At 39.2% G+C, this 22110-nt stretch overlaps 1 protein-coding gene across 6 annotated transcripts in view; it reads right to left on the bottom strand.

The window, feature by feature from the left end:
* Positions 1–14849: 14849 nt before the first annotated feature.
* The window catches only part of PTBP2 (polypyrimidine tract binding protein 2), a 52229-nt gene continuing 44968 nt past the window's right edge, over positions 14850–22110 (bottom strand). For 2 of the 6 annotated variants that reach the window (XM_009884755.1, XM_009884760.1), the window contains 6 exons: positions 19533–19687; positions 18030–18063; positions 17296–17388; positions 16686–16902; positions 16506–16583; positions 14850–16353 (listed from right to left, as the gene is read on the bottom strand). In XM_009884755.1, the coding sequence (XP_009883057.1) occupies positions 16224–16353; positions 16506–16583; positions 16686–16902; positions 17296–17388; positions 18030–18063; positions 19533–19687 (707 nt within the window). In that variant the 3' untranslated portion in view covers positions 14850–16223. Of the gene's footprint in view, positions 16357–16505; positions 16584–16685; positions 16903–17295; positions 17389–18029; positions 18064–19532; positions 19688–22110 lie in introns of all 6 variants that reach the window. The other 4 variants (XM_009884758.1, XM_009884761.1, XM_009884756.1 and 1 more) reach the window with 3 other exon arrangements.

Below are 22110 nucleotides of genomic sequence, written 5' to 3'. Positions count from 1 at the left end.
TTTCGTGTTGCCCTTGATGTCCCTGGCCAGGTTTAAGTCTATCTGGGCTTTAGCTTTCCTAACCTGATCCCTGGCTGCTTAGACAATTTCTCTGTATTCCTCCCAGGCTACCTGTCCTTGCTTCCACCCTCTGTAGGCTTCCTTCTTCTGTTTGAGATTGTCCAGGACCTCCTTCATCCCTGCAGGCCTCCTAGCATTTTTGCCTGACTTCCTCTTCACTGGAATACATCACTCCTGAGCTTGGAGGAGGTGGTCCTTGAATATTAACCAGCTTTCTTGGTCCCCTCTTCCCTCCAGGGCTTTATCCCATGGGACTCTGCCAAGCAGATCCCTCAAGAGGCCAAAGTCTGCTCTCCTGAACCCCAGGATAGCAAGCTTGCTGTGCATCTTCCTCACCACCCTAAGGATCTTGAACTCCACCATCTCATGGTCACTGCAGCCAAGGCTGCCCTTGAGCTTCATATTCCCCACCAGCCCCTCCTTGTTGGTGAGAGCAAGGTCCAGCATAGCACCCCTCCTCGTTGGCTCCTCTATCACTTGGAGAAGGAAGTTGTCATCAACACATTCCAGGAACCTACTGGATTGCCTATGCCCTGCTGTGTTGTCCCTTCAACAGATATCAGGGTAGTTAAAAGTCCCCCATGAGGACCAGGGCTTGTGAACTTGAGGCTGCTCCTATCTGTCTATAGAAGGCCTCCTCCACTTGGTCTTCCTGGTTGGGTGGGCTGTAGCAGATCCCCACTGTAATATCACCTGTCCCTGCCCTCACCTATCACCAAGTCACCTACTACTATCATCCACCGCCTTTTCTTAGTTGGACTGGATCTTATATGGGGAGCAGATCGGGTAGCCTTAATCAGCGCCAGCACCTCTCCTGAGGCAGTGGGTTTTCCCTCTTCACCCCACAGAGCAGTGAAGTGGTTCTGCAAGGGCACCTCATTTTTTTGGGGGGAAGTCTCTTCCTCCTGCTGATCTTTGCAGTTACAGGCTTCCATTCTGTGTTACTGGCCTCCCTTCCTTCTGGGTGTGCCAGTGTGGGAGTTTTTGACTCTTCGGCCGTGGGTCCACTGCAGGCTGCATAATGGTCTAGGTTCACTTGCTGATTTTCTCACATCTTCTCACTTAAACGTAAAGGACACAAAAAGTTGCAACAGCAGGAGAAAGCATTTGCCTAAAGCCTCCACTCAGACATTAGTGCACAATGCAAACTGGAGCTTCCTCCCATTAAGATTGTGAAACTTCCCATAAATTACAGCACAGAGCATGCTTAAAAGGGGTTTGTCTTAGAAGAGGATCGTGGACTGGGAGGATGTTGGGAGCATACTGGGTGTGCTGCTAGGTTTACTCTCTTGACCTGTCAGTATCTCTGGAGAGATGCATTCCTTAGGAATGAATCAGGATTTGCATGAGTCAAGGGACTGAGAATGTGTAGGTGCCCCATATCCTTCCCTCACGTTGAGGATCTTCAGCAAGAAGGCAGAATATTTGCCGGGAAGAGAGAAAGACTAACACTAATGTTAAACATAGGAATACTCATGTGTCTGACCCCCATCTTTGCAGCGAAGGCTCAGAAATAGTCCCGTTAAATCCTAACCCCCTTCTACCTCTTTCAATAACCAACAACATGACACAGTATTATAGTACTTTAGCATAACATGGATACGATGAGCTCAATATCTCCTCTGCTTTCCTGGACCACGTTAGGACTAAGACCTATGTATCCACCTAAAACAGAGGTGTAAAGTATCCGTCTGGCTTCTAGGACTAAACAAGGTTTCAAAGAGGCCATGACTAGAAGATAGCACTCTCAAAAAGGACTGCTGTGGAGCTGAGCCCTCGGTTTCCGGGACCCAGAGGTCTCTCAGAGAAATTACCGGCAAGCTTCAATGCCAGTTACCTGTCAGTGTGGTCTCTGGAGTTACGTGTTTCCAGTTTTGTCATCCTCGTTTTGCTACAATCCATCTCTCTAATACTTTTCTGGTAGGCAGGGGAATCTCAAGCAAGTGTGATACACATGACAGCTCCAGAGCTCCCTTCCCCCGATTAAATACAAGCCTGTAAAGAAAGTCTGGGTACCTGCAATCCAACTGGAAATCCTGGAAGCTAAGACCTTATTTTCTGCTAAGCTTCAGTGGTTAGTTCAGGGTGAACAGCATCAAATGCTGAAGCGCAAAGAGCGCCTCCAGGAGGAATTGAAGTTCTCTCTAGCAAGTAACAAGGAGTCACAACTTAGTCCGTAACTTCAGGAGCATTAGCAGTTCTGTAGCATTTTGTTCTTCCTTATGTTAAAGCTCCCCTCACTTTCATTCAACCACAAACTACTGTCCTACTCCCTATTTTTAATTAATTGCTTTTATTTACCAGATTTTACATTTGTTAATCTGATCAATATCAAATTAACCTCACCTTCAAGGTCATTAGTGAACATGCTGAAAGAAACTGTTTTCAGAAAACCCTCGGAGCAGCACGTACATCCTCCCTGTGTGACACTAGCAATCACCCTCTCTCCTGGCAATTGATCCTTTCTCATCACTAGCGTTTCCTTCAGTATAACAGTAGATTTTTGTGATCTAAAAAACCTAAACTAACTAGCAATGCTGCCATATCCAATTGGTACCCTGCCTGAGAAACAGGCCCAGGCAGATGTGAGGGGTCAGAACCCCCAAAAAAATCATTTGGGTTTGCACATCAATAAAACGGAGAGTTTTGGAGTGTGTTTTTTGAAGCGTTGCTACCACCATTGTAACATTATCCAGCAAAATTTAAAGTATCTTTTCATCCTATATATACTTTGGGGTCAGTACTGGGTCCAATCCCTGTTCAATATATTCATCAATGACCTGGATGAAAGGACAGAGTTCCATCAGCAAGTTTGCTGATGACACAAAACTGGGAGGAGTGGCTGACACACCGGAAGGCTGTGCCACCACTCAGCGTGACCTGGACAGGCTGGAAAGTTGGGCAGAGGGAAACCTTATGAAATTCGACAAGGGCAAGTATAGGGTACTGCACCTGGGGGGAGGAATAACCCCATGCACCAGTACAGGTTGGGGGCTGACCTCCTGGAGAGCAGCTCTGCAGAGAGAGACCTGAGAGTCCTGGTGGACAACAGGATGACCATGAGCCAGCAATGTGCCCTGGTGGCCAAGAATAGCAAATGGCATCCTGGGGTGCATCAAGAAGAGTGTGGCCAGCAGGTTGAGGGAGGTCATCCTCCCCCTCTACTCTGCCCTGGTGAGGCCCCATCTGGAGTGTTGGGTCAGGCCACATCTGGAGTGTTGTGTCCAGTTCTGGGCTCCCCAGTTCAAGAAGGACAGGCAACTGATGGAGAGGGTCCATCAAAGGGCTACAAAGATCATTACGGGACTGGAACATCTTTCTTATGATGAAAGGCTAAGGGACTTGGGTCTCTTTAGTCTGGAGAAGAGAAGACTGAGGGGAGATCTTATCAATGCCTATAAACACTTAAAGGAAGTGTGCCAGGAGGATGGGACCAGTCTTTTTTCAGTGGTGCACAGTGATAGGACAAGAGCTAATTGGCACAAACTTGAATATAGGAAGTTCCATCTAAACATGAGGAGGGATTTCTTTACTTTGAGATTGGCAGAGCACTGGAACTGGCTGCCCAGAGAGGCAGTGGAGTCTCCCACTCTGGAGACATTCAAAACCTGCCTTGACACCATCCTCTGCAACCTGCTCTAGGTGAACCTACTCTGGCAGGGGGGTTGGACTAGATGATCTCTGAAGGTCCCTTCCAACGCCTACCATCCTATGATTCTGTGATACATTCATATAAAGCATAACCTCAAACATTCCCACCCCCCATTTCAGCATTAAGACCATCCCCGTTACCTGGACTCCTCGCCGCTAAATCTTGTTATGTTCCTCCTACACAACTGGTCTTGCTCAAGTCTCCCATCACATGATGTACTTGTAGATGAGGTCTCCCGGGGCCAGTACTCCATACATGGGACATGAAGGACGAAGACGGCACATTAGAAGGTATCGCTGTCTGGGTTCAGCTTTAGATCTATTCAGCCCTCCCCACGTCAGTTCTGGCTTGGGAAGACAAGCAGTATCTGAAGCTTTACTCGGCAGCTCCCACTGCGCTTACACCTGCAGACAGCCAACAACATAATTTGGAAGCTGCTGTTGCCACAGGACCATCACGCCTTCACCAACAAGCACAAGGAGCCCACAGCAAGCGCGTGGGATCATTCATGGTGGGAAAGATGGTGCACGGAGGACACAGAGGCAGTAAAACCAGGGGAGTAAGGTACAGGGAGGCAGCGCTGGATGGAGAACAGATCAGGAGAGCGGCTTTCAAAAACAAGCAGAGTGTGAACAGTGTCAATGCTTTAAAGTTGGAGTGTGGCGATAACAGGCAGGTATTGTGGTAGAGGAAAGAAAAACATTCATTTTATTTAAGGTCTGGTGTATCTAGCCTGAGCTAGGTGGGAAAATGGGAAGAAAAAAAAGTAAGGAGTAAGGAGGCGCAGATTTTCAGACAACATGTAAACTGAGTCTAGCAGAACTTCTTCTTTCCTTATTGTTCAGTCTGCTTCGACTCGAAAGAACAGAGCTATTAATACACTTCAGAAATTTAGTATAGGAACTAGTCTACAGTTAACTTTGCAGCATGTAATCAGCTGTAAGTATGACACTGCTTATCACCTTTACTTTGTCATTAGCTATAAACAGAAATATTTTAGTCTATTCCTTGAGAACCTCCCTTATTACAGCTTCTTAAAATATTCTCATCGTACTGAATCAATTTGGTAAAACGGCTTTATTTTTGGCTCATTTTCTTTGACATCCAGATCCCAGATCTGTGTTAATATACATGGCAATTACGTTCTAACTAGAAATGCCACAATATTTTACTTTATTCATTACTACATAAATATGTAGATTTATGTGCATGGCTCAGAAGCAGTAAATATTACCGTTATCTGTCACCATAAAACAGGAAAAGCCTGGCTCATGAAGCACCGTTTTCTTCCCTTTCTCCTCTTATACTACAGCGAGGGGCAAAAATCAGAAATGCTTCTTTGACAATTATTATGGCCTTTACAACATGACTGACACCTCAAAGTAAAACAGAGCCTTTGCCTCAAGAAACTTAAGATATAAATGTCAGCCCAACTCCATTGGGTAAAAGCAAACATCATTGTCATCATGATTAACAAGGAACTAACACATTGTTTCAAAAAAGCATTTCTGGAAAGAGAACAACAGGAAAAAAATCCCACTGATATGACAACCAGAGACTTGAAAAGAGTTGTGCTTGGAGAATCCTGCTTGGACCTAGAGCAGCAATGGCAGAAACACAACAATAGTGGCAAGATAGGCTAAAGTTAGGGAAAAAAAAAAAACAAAACCAAACAAACCACACCCACAAACCAAAACCCCCAAAAATCCATGCAGAATAATCAGCATCCCAGAGATCATCATCATTAATCCATGATTACAAATATTTTTTCCTGGCTTATTGAAGAGAAACCACATTAAGAATTTAAATAACTTTACTTCAGCAAAACATTCAGAATAGTCCATGAAGCTGATGTAATCCACTATTTTGGCAGCATGTGGCAAATCATTTCATAAGATGCTGTTGTAAAGTGATGTGTTTATTATGTTAATTTAATGTTATATCTCTGTATAATACACAGTATTTTAGTAATTATTAGGGACTAGAAACTAAAGAGGTTCATATGGGCACTTAGGTCAATGAACATCACAGTGTGTATTAGCTTAAGTCCTACAGCTACTCAGTATTTCCACCTATATCTAAAATCCACACCAGTTCAGCCTGTAGGGCTGGAACAATTGTATCAGCATTAAGTGTTCTGAAGCTGAGATTTCATCACACTTTAGCTGATATTTGACTTCTGTTGAAGCAGGCAGTGCTGTCTTCCCCCTCTTCCCAGAAGTATGTTCCATCTACTTGGGCATTTCTCTAACCATTCAAAGGGCAAAAACTGATACCGACAGGGGGAGAGGGAGAAGAGAAGTTTGACTTTTTTGGTAGGGAGGCTGTCAGTTTAGCAAGTTGATTCATGCAGGTGAAGGGCAAGAACAAGAGAGGCATCAGAACTGGCAGAAGATCATGAGCCAAGAATGGGAGGAGCAGGACTAATCCCTTCAACCACAGCAAGCCATAAGGACAGCCCAACTGTAAAGGGCCTCCTGAACGATTCCTGGCTACTTCTTGCAGTGCAAGAGGAGGATGTGGAACACCCTTCTGTCCTTGATAGCCACATTAACAAAGAGATAGGAGAAAGAAATAGGTTATGTTGTTATTATCAATATATTTAAAGTGATATGTCTATCGTGTAGCTAAACCTTTCGTATAATGTTGCATTTTGTTCAAGGAATCAGGCAGTAGACTAAAAATCCAGTTACAATTTTACCAGCATCGAGTATATTGCTTCTGCCTTCCACTTATCAGTTCCTGTCATCCCTGCAGTTTCACTAGTACAAGATGCACAAACTGGCCATTTTTCAGCATCACTGAATCAGCGTTTATGCAAATAATGTCAAAAAGTTTCAGGTGACAGCAGTCTGCGTCACCTTCATGTGGGTAACTAATGGAGAAGACAAGTACGGTATCACCAGATTAGTTTTCCTAAAGATGAGGCATATCATACTGCACGCATGCAGGAGGAGCCACAAATGTTTAATTGCTGATAACCTAACTCCAACCTCTAAATACTGAGAATGTGGATGTAAAACTGCAAGTCTTCCTCAGTAATGTTAAACTACTTACGTGTTTGAATTATTAGGAATGTTACACATTTCTTGGAGATTTTAGCAACAACTTATTTCCAGTGATAATAAAATAAGTTTGACTATTATGTGTCCAGTACAAAGAAATTCATTACAGCAGTGAGGCAATGTTAGGGATTACCTTCAAAGCGCAAGCAGCAAAAATCAAATTTGAATCAAAGCTGACATCCAAAGTATTTAAATCTTGTAACTGTTCCATCTTCCTTACTGCTTGAAATGATTGCAAAAGAAGGTTAAATGTTAACAAGCGTAAGACATTTTGATACTTCTAAAACTGCCAAATACAGTAACAAACCTGGTAAGTCATATAAATCAAGCAGTTCTTTACCAGCAGACAGAGTTGTTAGTGTCTCTGAACAACAGAATGGTAGTAAAGAGGCATCCCTGACAGAGGAAGGCAACTTGATGTACAAGTACTCAATAGATTTACAAAAATATGTTGAGATTTTGTAGTATAGATCACGGCAGCCCAAAGATCAGTTGTATTTATGACAATTATTAATCTGTAAAAGATTTTAATAGAATCAACAGCCTGCAAAGTCTCAGCTAAATCCAGTGTCTTTGATTATTTCCACTTTTAAGTGAATCACACCTGGTCTCGCAATGATAGAACTCTCCATAGACTTCTCCTTAGTGCTGCTTGACAAATCTAAAAATCTGAAAACACTGCAATTTGAAAAAAATTGCAAATTCATTTTTGAAATTGAAAAAGCAAGAAGAATTCTTATAAAAAAGGGTGCAGGCACATAAGCTGAACCTGGCTGAGAAAGCGTACTTGCCCTTTCACCCAATACGTGCAGAGGAAGGTCTCAGCTACTGTCTCATCCCTGGAGAGCTGAAGTTCTTGTATAGCAATTCAGTATTTACATCATTTTCTCTGTTTCCTTTCCCTTGCATACTTGGTCCCTACATCTGGATGAACCTTTTCTTCCCCCTGGAAACATGGTTTTGGCAGGGCAGAGCAGATGTCTGCAAAAGCAAAAATCTCAGCATTCAGTAGCAGTTGCCTGGTTACAACCTCCGAAACGGCAGAGATCTAGACTCAGTCTTTCCAGCACAGACAATTAATGCCTGTTGTTCCAAGCGCTAATCCTACTGCAAGTTCATTGAGTTCTACATTGACTATTACTGAGTTCTTCCAGTACAAATGTAAGTAACGTTTACTGACAGATGTACCAAAAAAGTCTACAAAGTAGACTACAAAGTAGTCTACAAAGTAGACTGGCAAGTATAACATTTTTTTATTATTATTATTATAAAAGAATGATTTGGAGCATAACATTGTTTAAGTTCCTAAAGCATCTCAAAAAGCATGAAGCACTTGAAGAATTTCTGTCTTAGTATAACAAGGACATTGGTTACTCAGGATTAAGCAGGTACTAAATACTAAGTGAAGCTGAAATTAATTTGATTAACAAGGATTTCCAATGAGGGAACCGTCTCAAAACAGACTGGAGGACTCCCGTATTTTATACTAGGCAGTATCTTAATCCAAGAGCCTGAAGATCATACAGCCCTAATTTCACACCACAGCATATGCCCTAAAAGTTCTGAAGTCATGGATGCAACTTGCTACAGCCATGGAAAGATCTGAGAAACACTGGAGAACAGTCCTAAAAGCCACTGAACCTGCAAGTCTTGGATTGCTAGAAACCCTGTAGCTGCACCAGGTCATCAGGTTTTGCTTCGAGCATGATGTCTCACTGAGGAAAGTTTAGGCTTTACAATACTGTGCAAGTACACTAAGCACAATTTATTTACTTTGCATTGCATCTTTCTGGAGGCTCACCAAGCAGTGCCAAGTGTGTAACACAGCTGGAGAGCTACTCCCAAGGCAGGAAGAAAATCTCTATAACCTTTCTTTAGCTATGGTATATGCTGTTTTCAAATCACCTTTGAAAAAAGACCCAATTTACATGAAAGTGAGGAAGCTGCTATGGTCTTAAAAAGGAAGGCTGTTAAGGGGTCTAATTCCTTCAGATCAGCAAAAGTGCCAGTTTTCAACTGGCTCAAAACTTGCCAAGACCTGGAATCAGAAAGGAAATGCTGAATCCTTTGCCTCAGGACAACCTATTCAGAAGACCTATGTAAAGCTTATGGATCATAGCCTATGCAAATGAACAGTCTACATTCCTGTGAAAAACATTCCAATACTTCAACATGTTTGCTTTGAAAAGGGAGCATCCATAAGGTATGCATAAGAAAACCGCAAATAAACATTAACTTTGATCTGTTAGTGAAAATATATGTATCTATAGACTCCAGTTTTACTGACTAACTCCAGTCCCTTGTGAGTGATAATGGGTGGTGATTTGGTAATTCTCCTACTGCCACAGCTGAGAACACATCCCTTGGTGGACCAAAATTGGCTGTAGACTTACTCAAACAAGGTATACTACCTGGAGAAAAAAAAAAAACCCAAAACTATTTAGAGTTCATCCACAGCAGCACAGAAGTACTTGGCGTTACCATTCTCATTCTCCTTTTGTAATCAAAAGAGCAATTAACTTAAAGTCCACCCACCTCTGTGTAACAAGATGGCACCACAAACGCCTTCATTTAAGAACTATCATGAGTGAAGAGCCACCTATGAGGAAAAAGGTCATCCACTATTAACCATATATTCTGAAGTAACTACACTCCAAAGAAGAGCAGCTTCAGCTACACGTAACAGAGGAATTTGAAAATAATCACTTTCTAAAAACCAAAGTGGACTTCAATTGCAGGAAGAGATTTAGGTCAAGAATATTTTTTTCCATACAGTCTCACAAATGGCAAAGCACTGATGCAGACTGATTCGAGTTGTGTGACTTCTGTCTTCAGAGTTTAAAGAACAGGTTAGACAAACCTCTGCCCAAAATCGTTCAGGTTTCCCATAATTTGGTCGAGAACTGGGGAAATGAAGGTGACCTCTGGTCTATTTTCTATAAACATCAACAGGAAAATCTCTCTCTCCTTTTCCAAAAAGAGAGGGAAAAGGAAAGAAAAAAGCCCCCACACTTTGAAAGGCAACCCTTGTTCACACAAAATGTACCCAAATTACCTTAAAAACAGTACCTGAAGGGTTCACGTCCAGACAACAAAGCACAGCATGCTGAAGAGAGTATTTTGTTGGCACAGCACTGTGGCTATTTACTAGCTGAGGCTTGTCGATGCTTTAAAGCACGGCAGCAAGGCTGGTGTCCCACCACGTGCAGCAAATCACTACTGCCTGTCAGGTGCCGCTGCCAAGAAACCTCTCTTGCTTCGGAAAAGAACAGACTACTCCAGCGTGATTTCGGCTGGAGGTCTTCAAAGGCCGCTGAGGCAGCGAGAGGCAAGCCCAGGGCGTAAGGAACGAAAGGGGATGGGGTCAGCCCAAAGGATACTGGAGCGCCGTTCCATGAAATACGGATGGTCAGAAATTTTACAGTAGACATTTTTTCCATCAAAAAACGCCTGTTCCCCAACACGTGTCACTTTGGATGAATCCTCTAACAAATCTCTTACTAGATGCTGCTTTATCTAGCTCTTTGGCAAGCTATCGGTGTCAATCACCCTAAACCACCCTGACGTGTAGCCTATCCTAGGGCTGGAGGCTTCAGGCTTTCCGTCTTGCTGGCTTCTAGGGATGCGCAGTACCCATCCTGGGAAAACCAGCTTCCCCAGCAGTCCTCGTGTAATTGCTAAGCTCTGACACCTCAGTACAGGCTGAGCGGAAGTGAAAATATATCACATCTACCTCACACGCTGTACTGATTTTGACCAGACTTGTTTGTAAAACAACCCCCCAAAATAATTCAACTGATAACTCCCCCCTTACCAACAAGTTTTAAGAGCTATTTATGCATGAAAACAACTTAAAGAAACCTATTGAAACCCCCTTGATGCTCCTTTGTCCAATACTGCTCCTGTCCCTCCCATTTCTCATGTAGCCCACCCCCTGTCCCCAGGCCCTGTCACCTGTGCCACCTCAGAGAGAGCAACGTGCATGCCCCTTCCGTAATTCCTGCCAAAACAAAAGAGAAGGCGGCAGATTTTGTTTCCGTCCCTTCCCCATAGCACTGCAAGTAAGGACTTTAACCTAGCAAGGCAACAAATCATAAGCATAGAAATAGTAACACCTTAGTATCCGAGACCTCCATCCCCTCCGTCCGACAGAAATCCAGCCGGCGGGCGCAGGAGTGAGAGGGAGGAGATGGGGGTCATCCGCGGAACAGGACATTCACATGCAGACAGTGCAATTATGCCAGTCCCATTTCTGTATGAAACTGGACTAAAACTCATAAAACATGCAGTACTCTTCAATAATAGGAGCGCTATTTTGAGCTTTTTTTTTTCTTTTAGATATTTAAGCCAATCCTAATTTAATTCACATTTTCCTGAGCCTGAGGAAGAAAGGTTCTTTGCTTTTCCTTTGCTGCCTGCATGCAGAACTAATCAAGAAAGAATACAGAATTTAAACATTATATGCTGTAAACCTTGAAGGGGGGAAACCGAAGCAACATAATTCTCTCCCAAATTCAGTTTGTTGTTTGGGGGAATGTTCAGTAACCTCAGAAAATTACAACAAAGGTATGTCATGCAGTAAAAATGACATTTTTTTTTTTAAGGTGAAGCAGGAACTCACCAATCTCCTTTTATTAACCATCCTGAAGAGACCAAACACACACGTGTGTGCAGAGGCACCGTGGAGATTTTCAAAGCTCAAGAGACTCAGATTCACTCATTCTAAACAAATTCTTATGTTAAAAGAAAAAAAAACGAACAACCCCAAGTTAAAGAAATTCTCTAAAGCTTCATTATTGCGGGATGTAATTCCTCAGCAAGGCAGGAACCTTGTCACTGGTTCTAGCAAGCTAATTGTGGACTAACACAATAATTTACAATAGATTATCATTCTCTACAGTTAGATTACTGCAGTCCATTGATCAACTTTACCAGGGCCCATTAAGTAGAAAATAGCATGCCAAATCCCACTGTTTCAGAAAAATCAGTCTCTCTCCTTACCCTCTGCGTGCACCAGGGCTGCACTAGCAGGCGGCAGCTGCTCCCCCAGGAGAACAGGAAGGTCAGAAATGTCACAGATGTTGCATGACCAAGACCTGGGAAAATCCACCTTCAAATGCAACCTTGACCACATTCACAACTTATACAGCCCTTTCGACACAGGCCAGGATTGCAGGAGATGGGACATTTTGCCAAATTATTTAAAAGACGATTTGTTCACCTCAGGAAAACACTGAGATTCAGGTTGGCTCTGGAATGGAATAAGGTCTAACAGATAGAAAATGCAGCCTCACCCCTACCTAACACAACCAAACCTTTTAAAGAAGCTTTGCTGACTGCAAAACATTTTAATAAGGGGAAACACATTTTTTGGAGATGGGCTAGTGGATTTACATAACTGTTTGCAGAGAAAAACATAATTCGTATCTTTTTTTCTAGTGTTTCCAACAGAACTACTTATTACCAACCAGAGAATTAGACAAATTGTCTGAAGTAAACTAGGGTATGAAATTGCAGTGCCTTAAATACTGCAGGATAAGTGTCTGATTGGTGCTTTCATGCTGTAACATACTATAATAAACGTACAGAAAATTACAATGAATCAAAGGGACTTTTTTTTGTAAGATGGCTTATAAAACTCGAAATTATGTAAAATATTAAAAATGGCAATCTACAAATAGTCACGAGCTGTTATTCCTGCAGGGCAAAGGTGCCTTTTAATAACGTGTTAAATCACAAGACACGGAAATACTTCAAAGTGCACTCACTTAACTTTGAAGTTTTGCCACAATTTTTAGGCTGAATGCTATCAGATTTTGTTTTACTTCATTTAAATATTTTATTTGCTAGAGGACGTTACCTGACCAAAGAATCATTTTTGGACTTCTCCAACCAATTTCTTTGCTCCATTAGAGAAAAGTTACTAATTCACAATGAAAATAAAAATAATAATAATTAAAAAGTCAGCAACTGCCTTCTGTCATAATACTAGAATTATTTTAAAAATCTGAAGTTTAGAATAGCAACATGCCTATGCTAAAGTTCTACTAAGGTAATCTGAAAACTCACATTCCATGGAGTGTAAGAAGTTATTCATAAAAATTATTTTTAGTAAAATTTTAATAAAAATGACGCTTTGCATTTTCACATTCTGAAGAGCTAAAAATACAACAGAAAATTATTTACATTTTATAACAACAAAAAAGTACAAATTGCTATACAAAATGCAGTACCACCTCAAGAAAAACAAGTTTTTGAAAGTTCTATCAGTTAGGACATTAAACCTGTATTTTCTGAAGAGATAGCACTTTAAAGACTAAGTATCAATAACTGAACAGTGATTCACTGAGTTAATAAAAAAAAACCCCTTCCATGGCAATTATGACTATCATTACTTTTAATTATGGCTGAAACAAATATAACCTCATAATAAAAGTTACTAAATTTATAACAAATCAAATTCGATATATAATCTTTCCCTTGAGGTTTTTGCCACAGAACTTTTCAAAACAAGAAAAGAAGTATACAAACTTCTTTTTAAGGGAATATGCCTGGCAAGAGGTAAGTGAGCTACAGTTTTACAAACCCCCTGTATTTGTAAACACTCAAGCACTGCAGCCATTTAAGTCATTTCAAAATTAAACATATGGAAATCACTGTATGCCGATACAGATGTTTTAGAGTGAAAATAGTTTGGCACAAGCTGAACTCATGGAATGGTAAATTGCGATTCACATTTCTATTTGAAACATGCAAGCACATTCTGATATGCAAAAGGAAATCTGACACTTTTTTACTTTTAAAAAAATGGGACATCATACTGTATCTTGATGATCTTAAAGGCCCCTTCCAAGCTAGGCGATTCTATGATTCTATATAGATGAAAAATGTAAAAGATCAGCTCAGTCAGACCTTTAAGTACTGTTCAAGTCAATTGGGAGATTAGTCACATCAATGCATTTGGGTGCCCGAGTTATAAAAAGGCATTGATTCACAAGTTTCATCTATGGATGAACCTGACTCTACTGGCATTTCAGACTGGGTGATGGAGTCGTATCTTGGGTGTATTCCTGATAAAACAGGCAAGAACCTAATGCGTTTTATTTAATGTACTGAAGACTAATGCAGGCCCCCTATGTTATATCAGAACCTTTAAAAAGCTGATAGCTATTTATTGATTTGAAAGCCAACCCAAAGAACAGACATCCGGTCACAATGTAATCTGACATCAATAAATCTACAGTAGTTGTACCGAAGACATGTCAGAAAAATGCTTTGAATTGAACACTGACAGCTTTTACCAGTGTAATGCTTCAGGACCATACAGTTACTCTTAAAAGGGGACTTCGTAAAAGTGTTAATTCTGTTTCTCAGTGAGGGGAAAAAAACCCCACAACAATCAGTTCAAAGTAATATGAAGAAAACCTATTAAAGCACCCAAATTGTTTTTACATTCATTTTTTAAACCCACATCTCTGAAAAGGGGAAATATCCTGGTCTGGAATATGTATGGTCCACTAATCTAATGTTAAAAACTGCGTTACTTTAACCCATGAGCATACTGTATGATTAGTAGAAAATCTTTAGCAGACACAAAAAAAATGAAAGATGAAACTGCAGCAAGAGAGCATGGCAAACCCGAGAGATCTATTAGTGCATAAATCTGCTTAAAAACTAAAAAGATAGAAAGAGAGAGCTAACGAACTACAATAAAAGTTATGTCTTTAAAGCAGTAAGTTATAACAGGGTGGGAAATGTTTAATATGCACATATGCCTGCAAAGGGGTCACTATCTTTCTGAAAATAAAGAGCTGGTATTTTTCACAGCATCAGATTTATGGTAAAAAGCCATAAATTGTATTTTTTAATATTATGCTTTTCCCACCCTGGCAGAGAATAAACATGAATTTAGAAGCACAGTAGAAGTGAAAAACAAAGAAGAGGAGAGATAGAAAGCAGCAGAGAAAGACAGAAAAGGTGAATACAGAGCTACAGAAGTGTTTATTGAGCATGCTACAGAGGTAAGCAGAGTACACACAAAATGAAATTAAACAACCATCAAACCTCCCAGCTTTGTTAGAAAATTAATTTTTAATTGTGCCACTTTCAAACTATACTGAATTTTACAATTCTAAAGATGTAAAAACTCAACTAATAGAAAATATACATGACCTTTTTTTTGTCTACATAGATAACAGAATCTATGAATCTTGAAACTAAGTACATCAATTTCAAAAAGTATTGGTCATTTAAACAGAATCAAGGTAACAGTTCAGACTGACAGAGAACTGCTTTCAAATTAACTGGATCTGTAGATTCTGAGGCATGTTTATAGTAAAGTCAGATCAATTTCTAAATACAAAATATTTTGAAGAGATTTATTAAAACTGAATATTACAATGCAAGGTAAATTAAGACTAAAGGCACATAAACTTTGGTCCCACCTGGTTGTCAGTTTTAGAAAACTGCCACAAAATTTCCTGCAAGCATTTGCAGCAAACTTTCTTCATCGTTGAAAAATACATGCACCATTTCCTGAACTAGCTTGACCAGTCTGTACATGCTCAGAAATCCACAACCATATTCCATATCTTACTTACAAACTAAAGATGGCAATATATATTGAAATGCACATAAGTCATGTCAACTTCAAAAACATCTACGAAAAATATTCAGCCACAAACAAGACATTACTTAGTGCTGACATTTATATGATACATCCCACAAGAGTGTGTACAAAAAGGTTAAGATTCCACAATGCTTTTCACGTAGGGCTCAAAGTCACAGAAGTCACTTTTTGTCCTTTAAGAAATTAATATTCTGTACCTTGTTAATTTTAACTAATGCCTACATTCATAACTGAATCTAGACCAGAACCATGAAATACAAAAGGCCTTTTTAAAAAAAGAGCACAAAGCAAAAAGTAGCAGAAATCAATCAGCATCATTTTACTTTTTCAGCATAATGCATCGTATCCAATTAAAAAGAAAAATAAGTGACAAGCCAGCAGATAAAGAAATCTATCAAGCAGGAGAAACAAAAGCTTAACCTTTTTACACACCCCTGCCTAAACATATTTAAATTATCATGTAACAATGTGCCCCAGACAACCAAATTTGCTTTTTACTAGTTATGCAATTCCAGCAGTACTAGTTTTCCTTTTTAAGGCACGTACGTCAACTAAGTTGAAAAACTGTGGTATTAACTTGAAATCTTTTAAACAAAATGATGGTTTATCTAAACAACAGTTGAACAACAGCAGCTAGTATCACTGCTTTTTTTTTTTTAATTTTTTATTTTTTAGAACAACCAAGGAATGATAACAGCATGAAAAAAAAATAAAAAAAGAAACCAACAGAAGACAAACTCTGGTCCCCACTTTCCTGAACAGTCAATAGGTGACAACACCAAACAATGCAATACACCCTCATTTTCAATCTGCCTTTTTAAATAGTTGACTTAGAGAAAGAAACTCTCAGATGGTGATTTTCTCCAAGATTGTAATTGTGAAGATCAATCAAAGCCTGAATAGCTTCTTCTACTGTTGACATCTGAAGAAGTGCCATCTTGTGATCTCTTCTGAAACAAAATAACGGCATTAGGAATTTGAACACTACGGGGGTTGATCCTGTATATCTGCTATCCTCTATGCACTTTTCCTTAGGACATGCTACAAAAACACACTTAGGTAGTCTTTTGTTAAAGCTGTGTACAGAAAAGTTACTTACTGAAAAAATTTAAAGGCTTTCACAGTGCCTCCAGTGTTAGCAAACAATGTGCGTAGATCCTCTTCTGCTACCGATGGTCTACAGACAGAAAGAAAACAAGCGTAAGCAAGAAACTGTTAGTCAATTCAGTGTGCTGCGATTCACATTAATACTATTGGCTTACTGACAGCCAACACTTACGGAATATTGGACAGATGAAGTGTTGCAGAAGGAGGGAATATATTTTGAAAGTTTTTTGAACCAGGCTTCTTGAAGCGATGCAGAGGTGAATTACCAAAATCTTTAGTCAGCCCTTGGTCATCAAGTCCCTCTCGAGGTAGTTGTACTGTCTGATGTTTAGAAAGGGTAACCCGAATAATCTTTCCGTACATTTTTTGTCCATTAAGATGGCTCATGGCTGAAAAAGATAAGAGGCTTACTCAATTCACTGTTACTTTTCAATAGCTTGTGGTATAGCACACCTAACCCTGCAAACAAGACAAAAACCCAAGCAAATCAAAGGGTCAAAGTGCTTAGAGACTGGAATCGAGAACTAGGTCTGCAAAATCTGCATGAGTATTTCACTTTATTTAAAGACCATCACATGCGATTCAGCTGTTGAATCAATTTAGGATATTGTGTAGACCTTCTGGAATACTAGTGGATGCAGTAAGATTTTGGATCTTGTGGGTAATTGGGATAGATACAAGACAAACTGACAAACATAAACATGCTTAGGTTCACCTGATTTTACACAGCGTAATTTCAAGTACTCAGACTAATGGAAATATAAACAGAAAAATAATCTTACCCAGCTGTGACTGGTTGCCATCAGCCATCTGTATAAGAGCACTGTCTTTCTTATTGTACAAAATCTTCACACGCTGCACATCACCATAAACACCTTTTCAAAGTCAAAGGTAACCCAAAAGAAAAAGTTCATTTTAAAGCCAGTCATCTAAGTAACGTATTTTGACATATCAATGGAACATTCAGACAGCAACAAGATCACTCACTCAAACTCACCACTCTCACAAATGAATAAAGGAGATAAAGATTTTGAATAGTGAATTTTGAAAAGAATAATTTCTGATAAACCCTCAAAGCTATGTGAATGATATTAAATAAAAGACCATGCAAAATATATTAGCATGCATTAAAAGAAAAATTTGTGTCTATGGAGAGTTTTAAACAGCAAAAGAAAAATAGCAAAAGATTTACTATTCAACTTTAAGCCAAAGTGCTAGCTACAAATAAGAATTAAGGTGAAACAAAAAAAAAGAAAAAAACAAAACAAAACAAAAATCAAATCAATAATAAAAGTATAGTGCTAACAATAACATACCGAAGAGGGTAAACAGACTTTGGGGCGTAACCATCTTTAGAAGGAGAGAAGAGCAAGCAGCGTAAGACAAGAAGAGAGAAGAGTCGAGGAATAGCGGAGATGAACAGATCATCCATAACGAAGGGTGGTTCCCGCAGAATGGTGAGGTGGTCATGGATCATCAAATCAATAATAAAAGTATAGTGCTAACAATAACATACCGAAGAGGGTAAACAGACTTTGGGGCGTAACCATCTTTAGAAGGAGAGAAGAGCAAGCAGCGGATAACAAGAAGAGAGAAGAGTCGAGGAAGAACGGAGATGAACAGATCATCCATAACGAAGGGTGGTTCCCGCAGAATGGTGAGGTGGTCATGGATCATGGTTTCAAGGCGGTTAATTGGGGCAAGTTGGTCCGAGGAACATTTTGTTCAAGCACAGAAGCATGAACATAGGGAATGAAGACAGGGAACGTAGACAAAGACGAGGAGAAGGGTAAGACAGGGAAGGGCAAGGGAATTTGGGTAAAGACAAGGAAAGGGAAGTTGAACACAAAGGGAAAAGGATGAAATGGGGAAGGGAATACAGCAATGCAGAAGAAAAAAAAATAAGGAAGTGGGGAACAAAAAAAAATAAAATATAGGTCAGTACATAGGAAATGCAGGAATTTGGTCAGAAAATGGTTGGTTTATGTACTGTACAAGAAAAACTGAGTAAAATGTAGTCACCCAAGACAAATATGGGTAAAGTACATTCATATCAAGAGTAAACTACAGCATTTCATCTCAACATGAAAATAAATAAAAGAAAAAGGCATGCAATAGAAATTTTAAACTTTGAACTTTAACTGCGTAAGCATGGCTGGTTATGAAATGCAGGCAAAAAATCTTTCAAAATGGCACTCTGATCTGAAACATTTTAACATGCAAGACTGGATGACAAAATAGTACTAGATGATAAAAAAGCTTAATGATTTACACTGACAGAGGCCAGTTAAAAATGGAACAGCTAGACTGATACAAACTTCCCACATTTCATACCAGCTTTCACAGCCATCAAAATAAATGTACAGGACAGTAAAAATGCAAAACTAAATAAACCCCTTTAGATTTCAGAGTTAGCAAGAAAGATACAGTTACGGTGAAAATGCTTTGCCATCATTTTTTTTTATTATTATTTTTTAAAGACAAATGAGTAACTGCAAAGAAAAAAATTACTAAGAGAGACTGGAAGAGTGCCTCGTCAAGATCTTTGGGAGAACCTTCAAAGAAAAACGTGTTAGAGTAGTTCACATAAATTAAGGCCTTAAAATGTGAGATACAAGCATGAAATGAAACAGCAAACAATTAGAAGAAACAAAACAGAAAATCTAGTTTATGTGATTATAATGGCAAAAGAAAGCATAGTTGCTATTTGGTAAAAATAAAGCTCTCAATTCAAATGTCAAACATGCAGTAGTTACCACATTTTTCTTAGAAAAAATAGGTAGCCGACTATCAAAGGACATTTTAAGTTGTTAGCTACCTGGGAAAACAAAAGTATTTAACAATAATGGCTTTTAAATTAATTTTTGGGGATTATTAAAAAAAAACAAAACCAGCAAAAATACTTTGAGCTTAAAATCCAAATATAAGAGACCAAATGAAAAGAAGTTACAAAATACCGACAAATGAAGTGTGACTAAAGAGGAAAAGAAAAAAAAAAAAGTCAAGTTGTTTCACTGACCTCTTCATTTAAATTGCTAACAAGCAGGACTGTATTGCCACCAGCTGAAACTCCAGGCATTCCCACACGGCCAGCAGCAGCAGCAGCAGCTGCAGCAGCAGCATTTGGAATAGCCAAAGGACTCAGTGCTCCTGGAACAGCTGCAACAGGAAGCCCTAATTTTAAAATAAAGCATATTTTACGAAACACACACAAGTCGTTAAAACGTACCTATAGCAGTAAAAGTGTGGCATACAACACTCTACAAAGCAGACCATTCCATTGTTAAAGTCGTCCAAAGGGTGGTGAAACGAGTTGTTAAATTAACATAAGGAAGAGAAATGGGAAATATTTTTTTTGATTCAGATCTTCAAAGAAGTGATGAGGTGTAAAAAATACATTCTTTTCAAATAAACATTTTGTGCACCAGAACTGTTTCCACTGAACTCTAAAATGTTTACAGTGTCTACTTTATCAAAATGGTCTAAAGTAAATGTTGATCAAATCAGTAAGCAGAAACACTAATTGTGCTCTCTACATTATTACACCCTTATTTTCCATCACCCTTTGAGAGACATTCCTCACTTCAACATAATGCTTCAGACTAAATATGCAACATATCTCTCAGAGCCTTAACATAAATGAGGTGAGGAGGTAACCTTCTAAATTCAAGATTCAGGGTAGCACCACTGATTATGCACTGTGACTTTTGTAATCCACCTCCCTGAACAAGCACCTTACTGTTAGCTAAATCCTCAGCTATGCTTTTATTTTTCTTCTTCCAGGAAACTCAGATCCTGTAGAGATCTGCTGGTTTTCCCTAGTCAAGTCATGGGGGTAACTAGGTGAGTGTGCTACTCCCAGGATATGTGAAAAGTTCTTGTGATACATGTGCACTATACATAGTTTATGTAGGAAGAGCTTTATCTTATTTGAACAAAATTTTATTTGCACATTTTACAGAGTTCAGCAAAAGGACACAGAGCAAAATGTGTAAGAAACAATAAAGAAATAGAACTTCTTTTATTTTATTTTATTTTCTTTCACTGCAATTGCGTTCTCAGATTTCAGTATTTTGGCAAAATTTCTAATGTTTATATGATCATGCTAAGCTAACGCAACTTTTGACCAATCTTCCAGTATGCCAGGTAGACACTCTAAATCTTGACACAATGTACCTAAGACTACTTTCCTTCCCACATTAAGTTTTCTTTTAAAGGAGGTCATAAAAGAAAATAAATTCTTCAGTTTCAGGCAATGCCCAAATATTAAACAGACAACAGTAAATATATTCAACCATTAGTTTTAAAAAAGAATAATCCCAGACTTAGTATCAAAAGGAAACACACAGGGGGACAGGAGGGGGGGGGGAGAGTAAGCAAGGTTACAATTAATTTTTTCATTTCCTAGAAAAGATTTCTAGCTTCATTCTGACTCTTTTATGTTTTGTTACACAAATTTGTGAAAACCAAATAATTAACAAAACCAAAAATAAGAGAGAGATTTTGCTGGGCTGGACAAACGACCCCTTGAAGGGAACAGGACATCCATCACTACTTTGCGATAGTGCTGGACAGTGTTACTGATCAAGCACTGAAATATATTTTCTGCTCATTTCCTGTCAAAGCACATACCGAAGAAAAAACAGTTAAGTGTCCTAAGAAAGGAAATGAAAGATATGGAATGCATTCTGATAAAGTTTAAAAGATTAAAAATGTTAGTATTCAGGGGTCAAACCCCAGGAATAGAAAGTTCTAAGTAAAGTCAATTCTAGTCATCTCTCATCACAGAATGAGGGAAAAATCTACTTGAATGAGAAGGCAACAAATAGGATGTTTAGATCATATTTTTGCATTATAATTTATTTACACATAAATTGCATTATATGCGGTATTTGTGGGACTGACTGTAATACGCAAAAAAAGGAGGAAAACCCACATCTTGTCTTCTTCCCTTCCATTCTGCAAAAACACCCAATAGATTTGAGACTGTATTAGATGGTCTATGGAAACAACCACCAGTTACATAAAATAGGCAATAAAGTGATATATAATATGGTTGATCACGTAAGGCAAGCACTATCTCTCTGGGGGTTAGGAAAGCACTCCCCCCAGGTACGCTGCTGTATGATCATCCGTTATGAGGGCTGCACTAGGTCCTCCATCAGAGAACACAGAAGTAACATTAGCTGTCAGAGAAAGGATATGAAATTCGATGGACAAATGCTAGTCCAAGCATAGCAATTTTATCTCTCAGAATCCATTTTGTGTGAAAGGGAAGTGTAATACTATATACTTAGGTATATTAATAGCAACACAAAAATCTAACATAAATATGATACAAGTTTTGCTCTTGGGTTAAAGCTGAAAAGTATAACTTTTCTTTCAAAAAAACCCAATTAATAAGGGATGCAGTTAAAGGAAGTACCCCAGCAGAAGTAGTAAAGAAGTTTATTCCCAAAATCAGACTGTAATACACGGGGAAAATTATGAATATAAAATTAAAACGCCTCAAACAACTTTTAAAAATCCAGTTCTGTTCTAAAAAAATCATTTTGGAAATGTACTTTTGAGTGGTTTGTATTGCATATGCTAAATGT

Source organism: Charadrius vociferus, unplaced genomic scaffold (assembly GCF_000708025.1).
Source record: "Charadrius vociferus isolate BGI_N301 unplaced genomic scaffold, ASM70802v2 scaffold163, whole genome shotgun sequence".
NCBI lineage: Eukaryota > Metazoa > Chordata > Aves > Charadriiformes > Charadriidae > Charadrius > Charadrius vociferus.
Note: the sequence above shows the minus strand (reverse complement) of the source record. Positions and strands in the feature narration are given on the sequence as shown.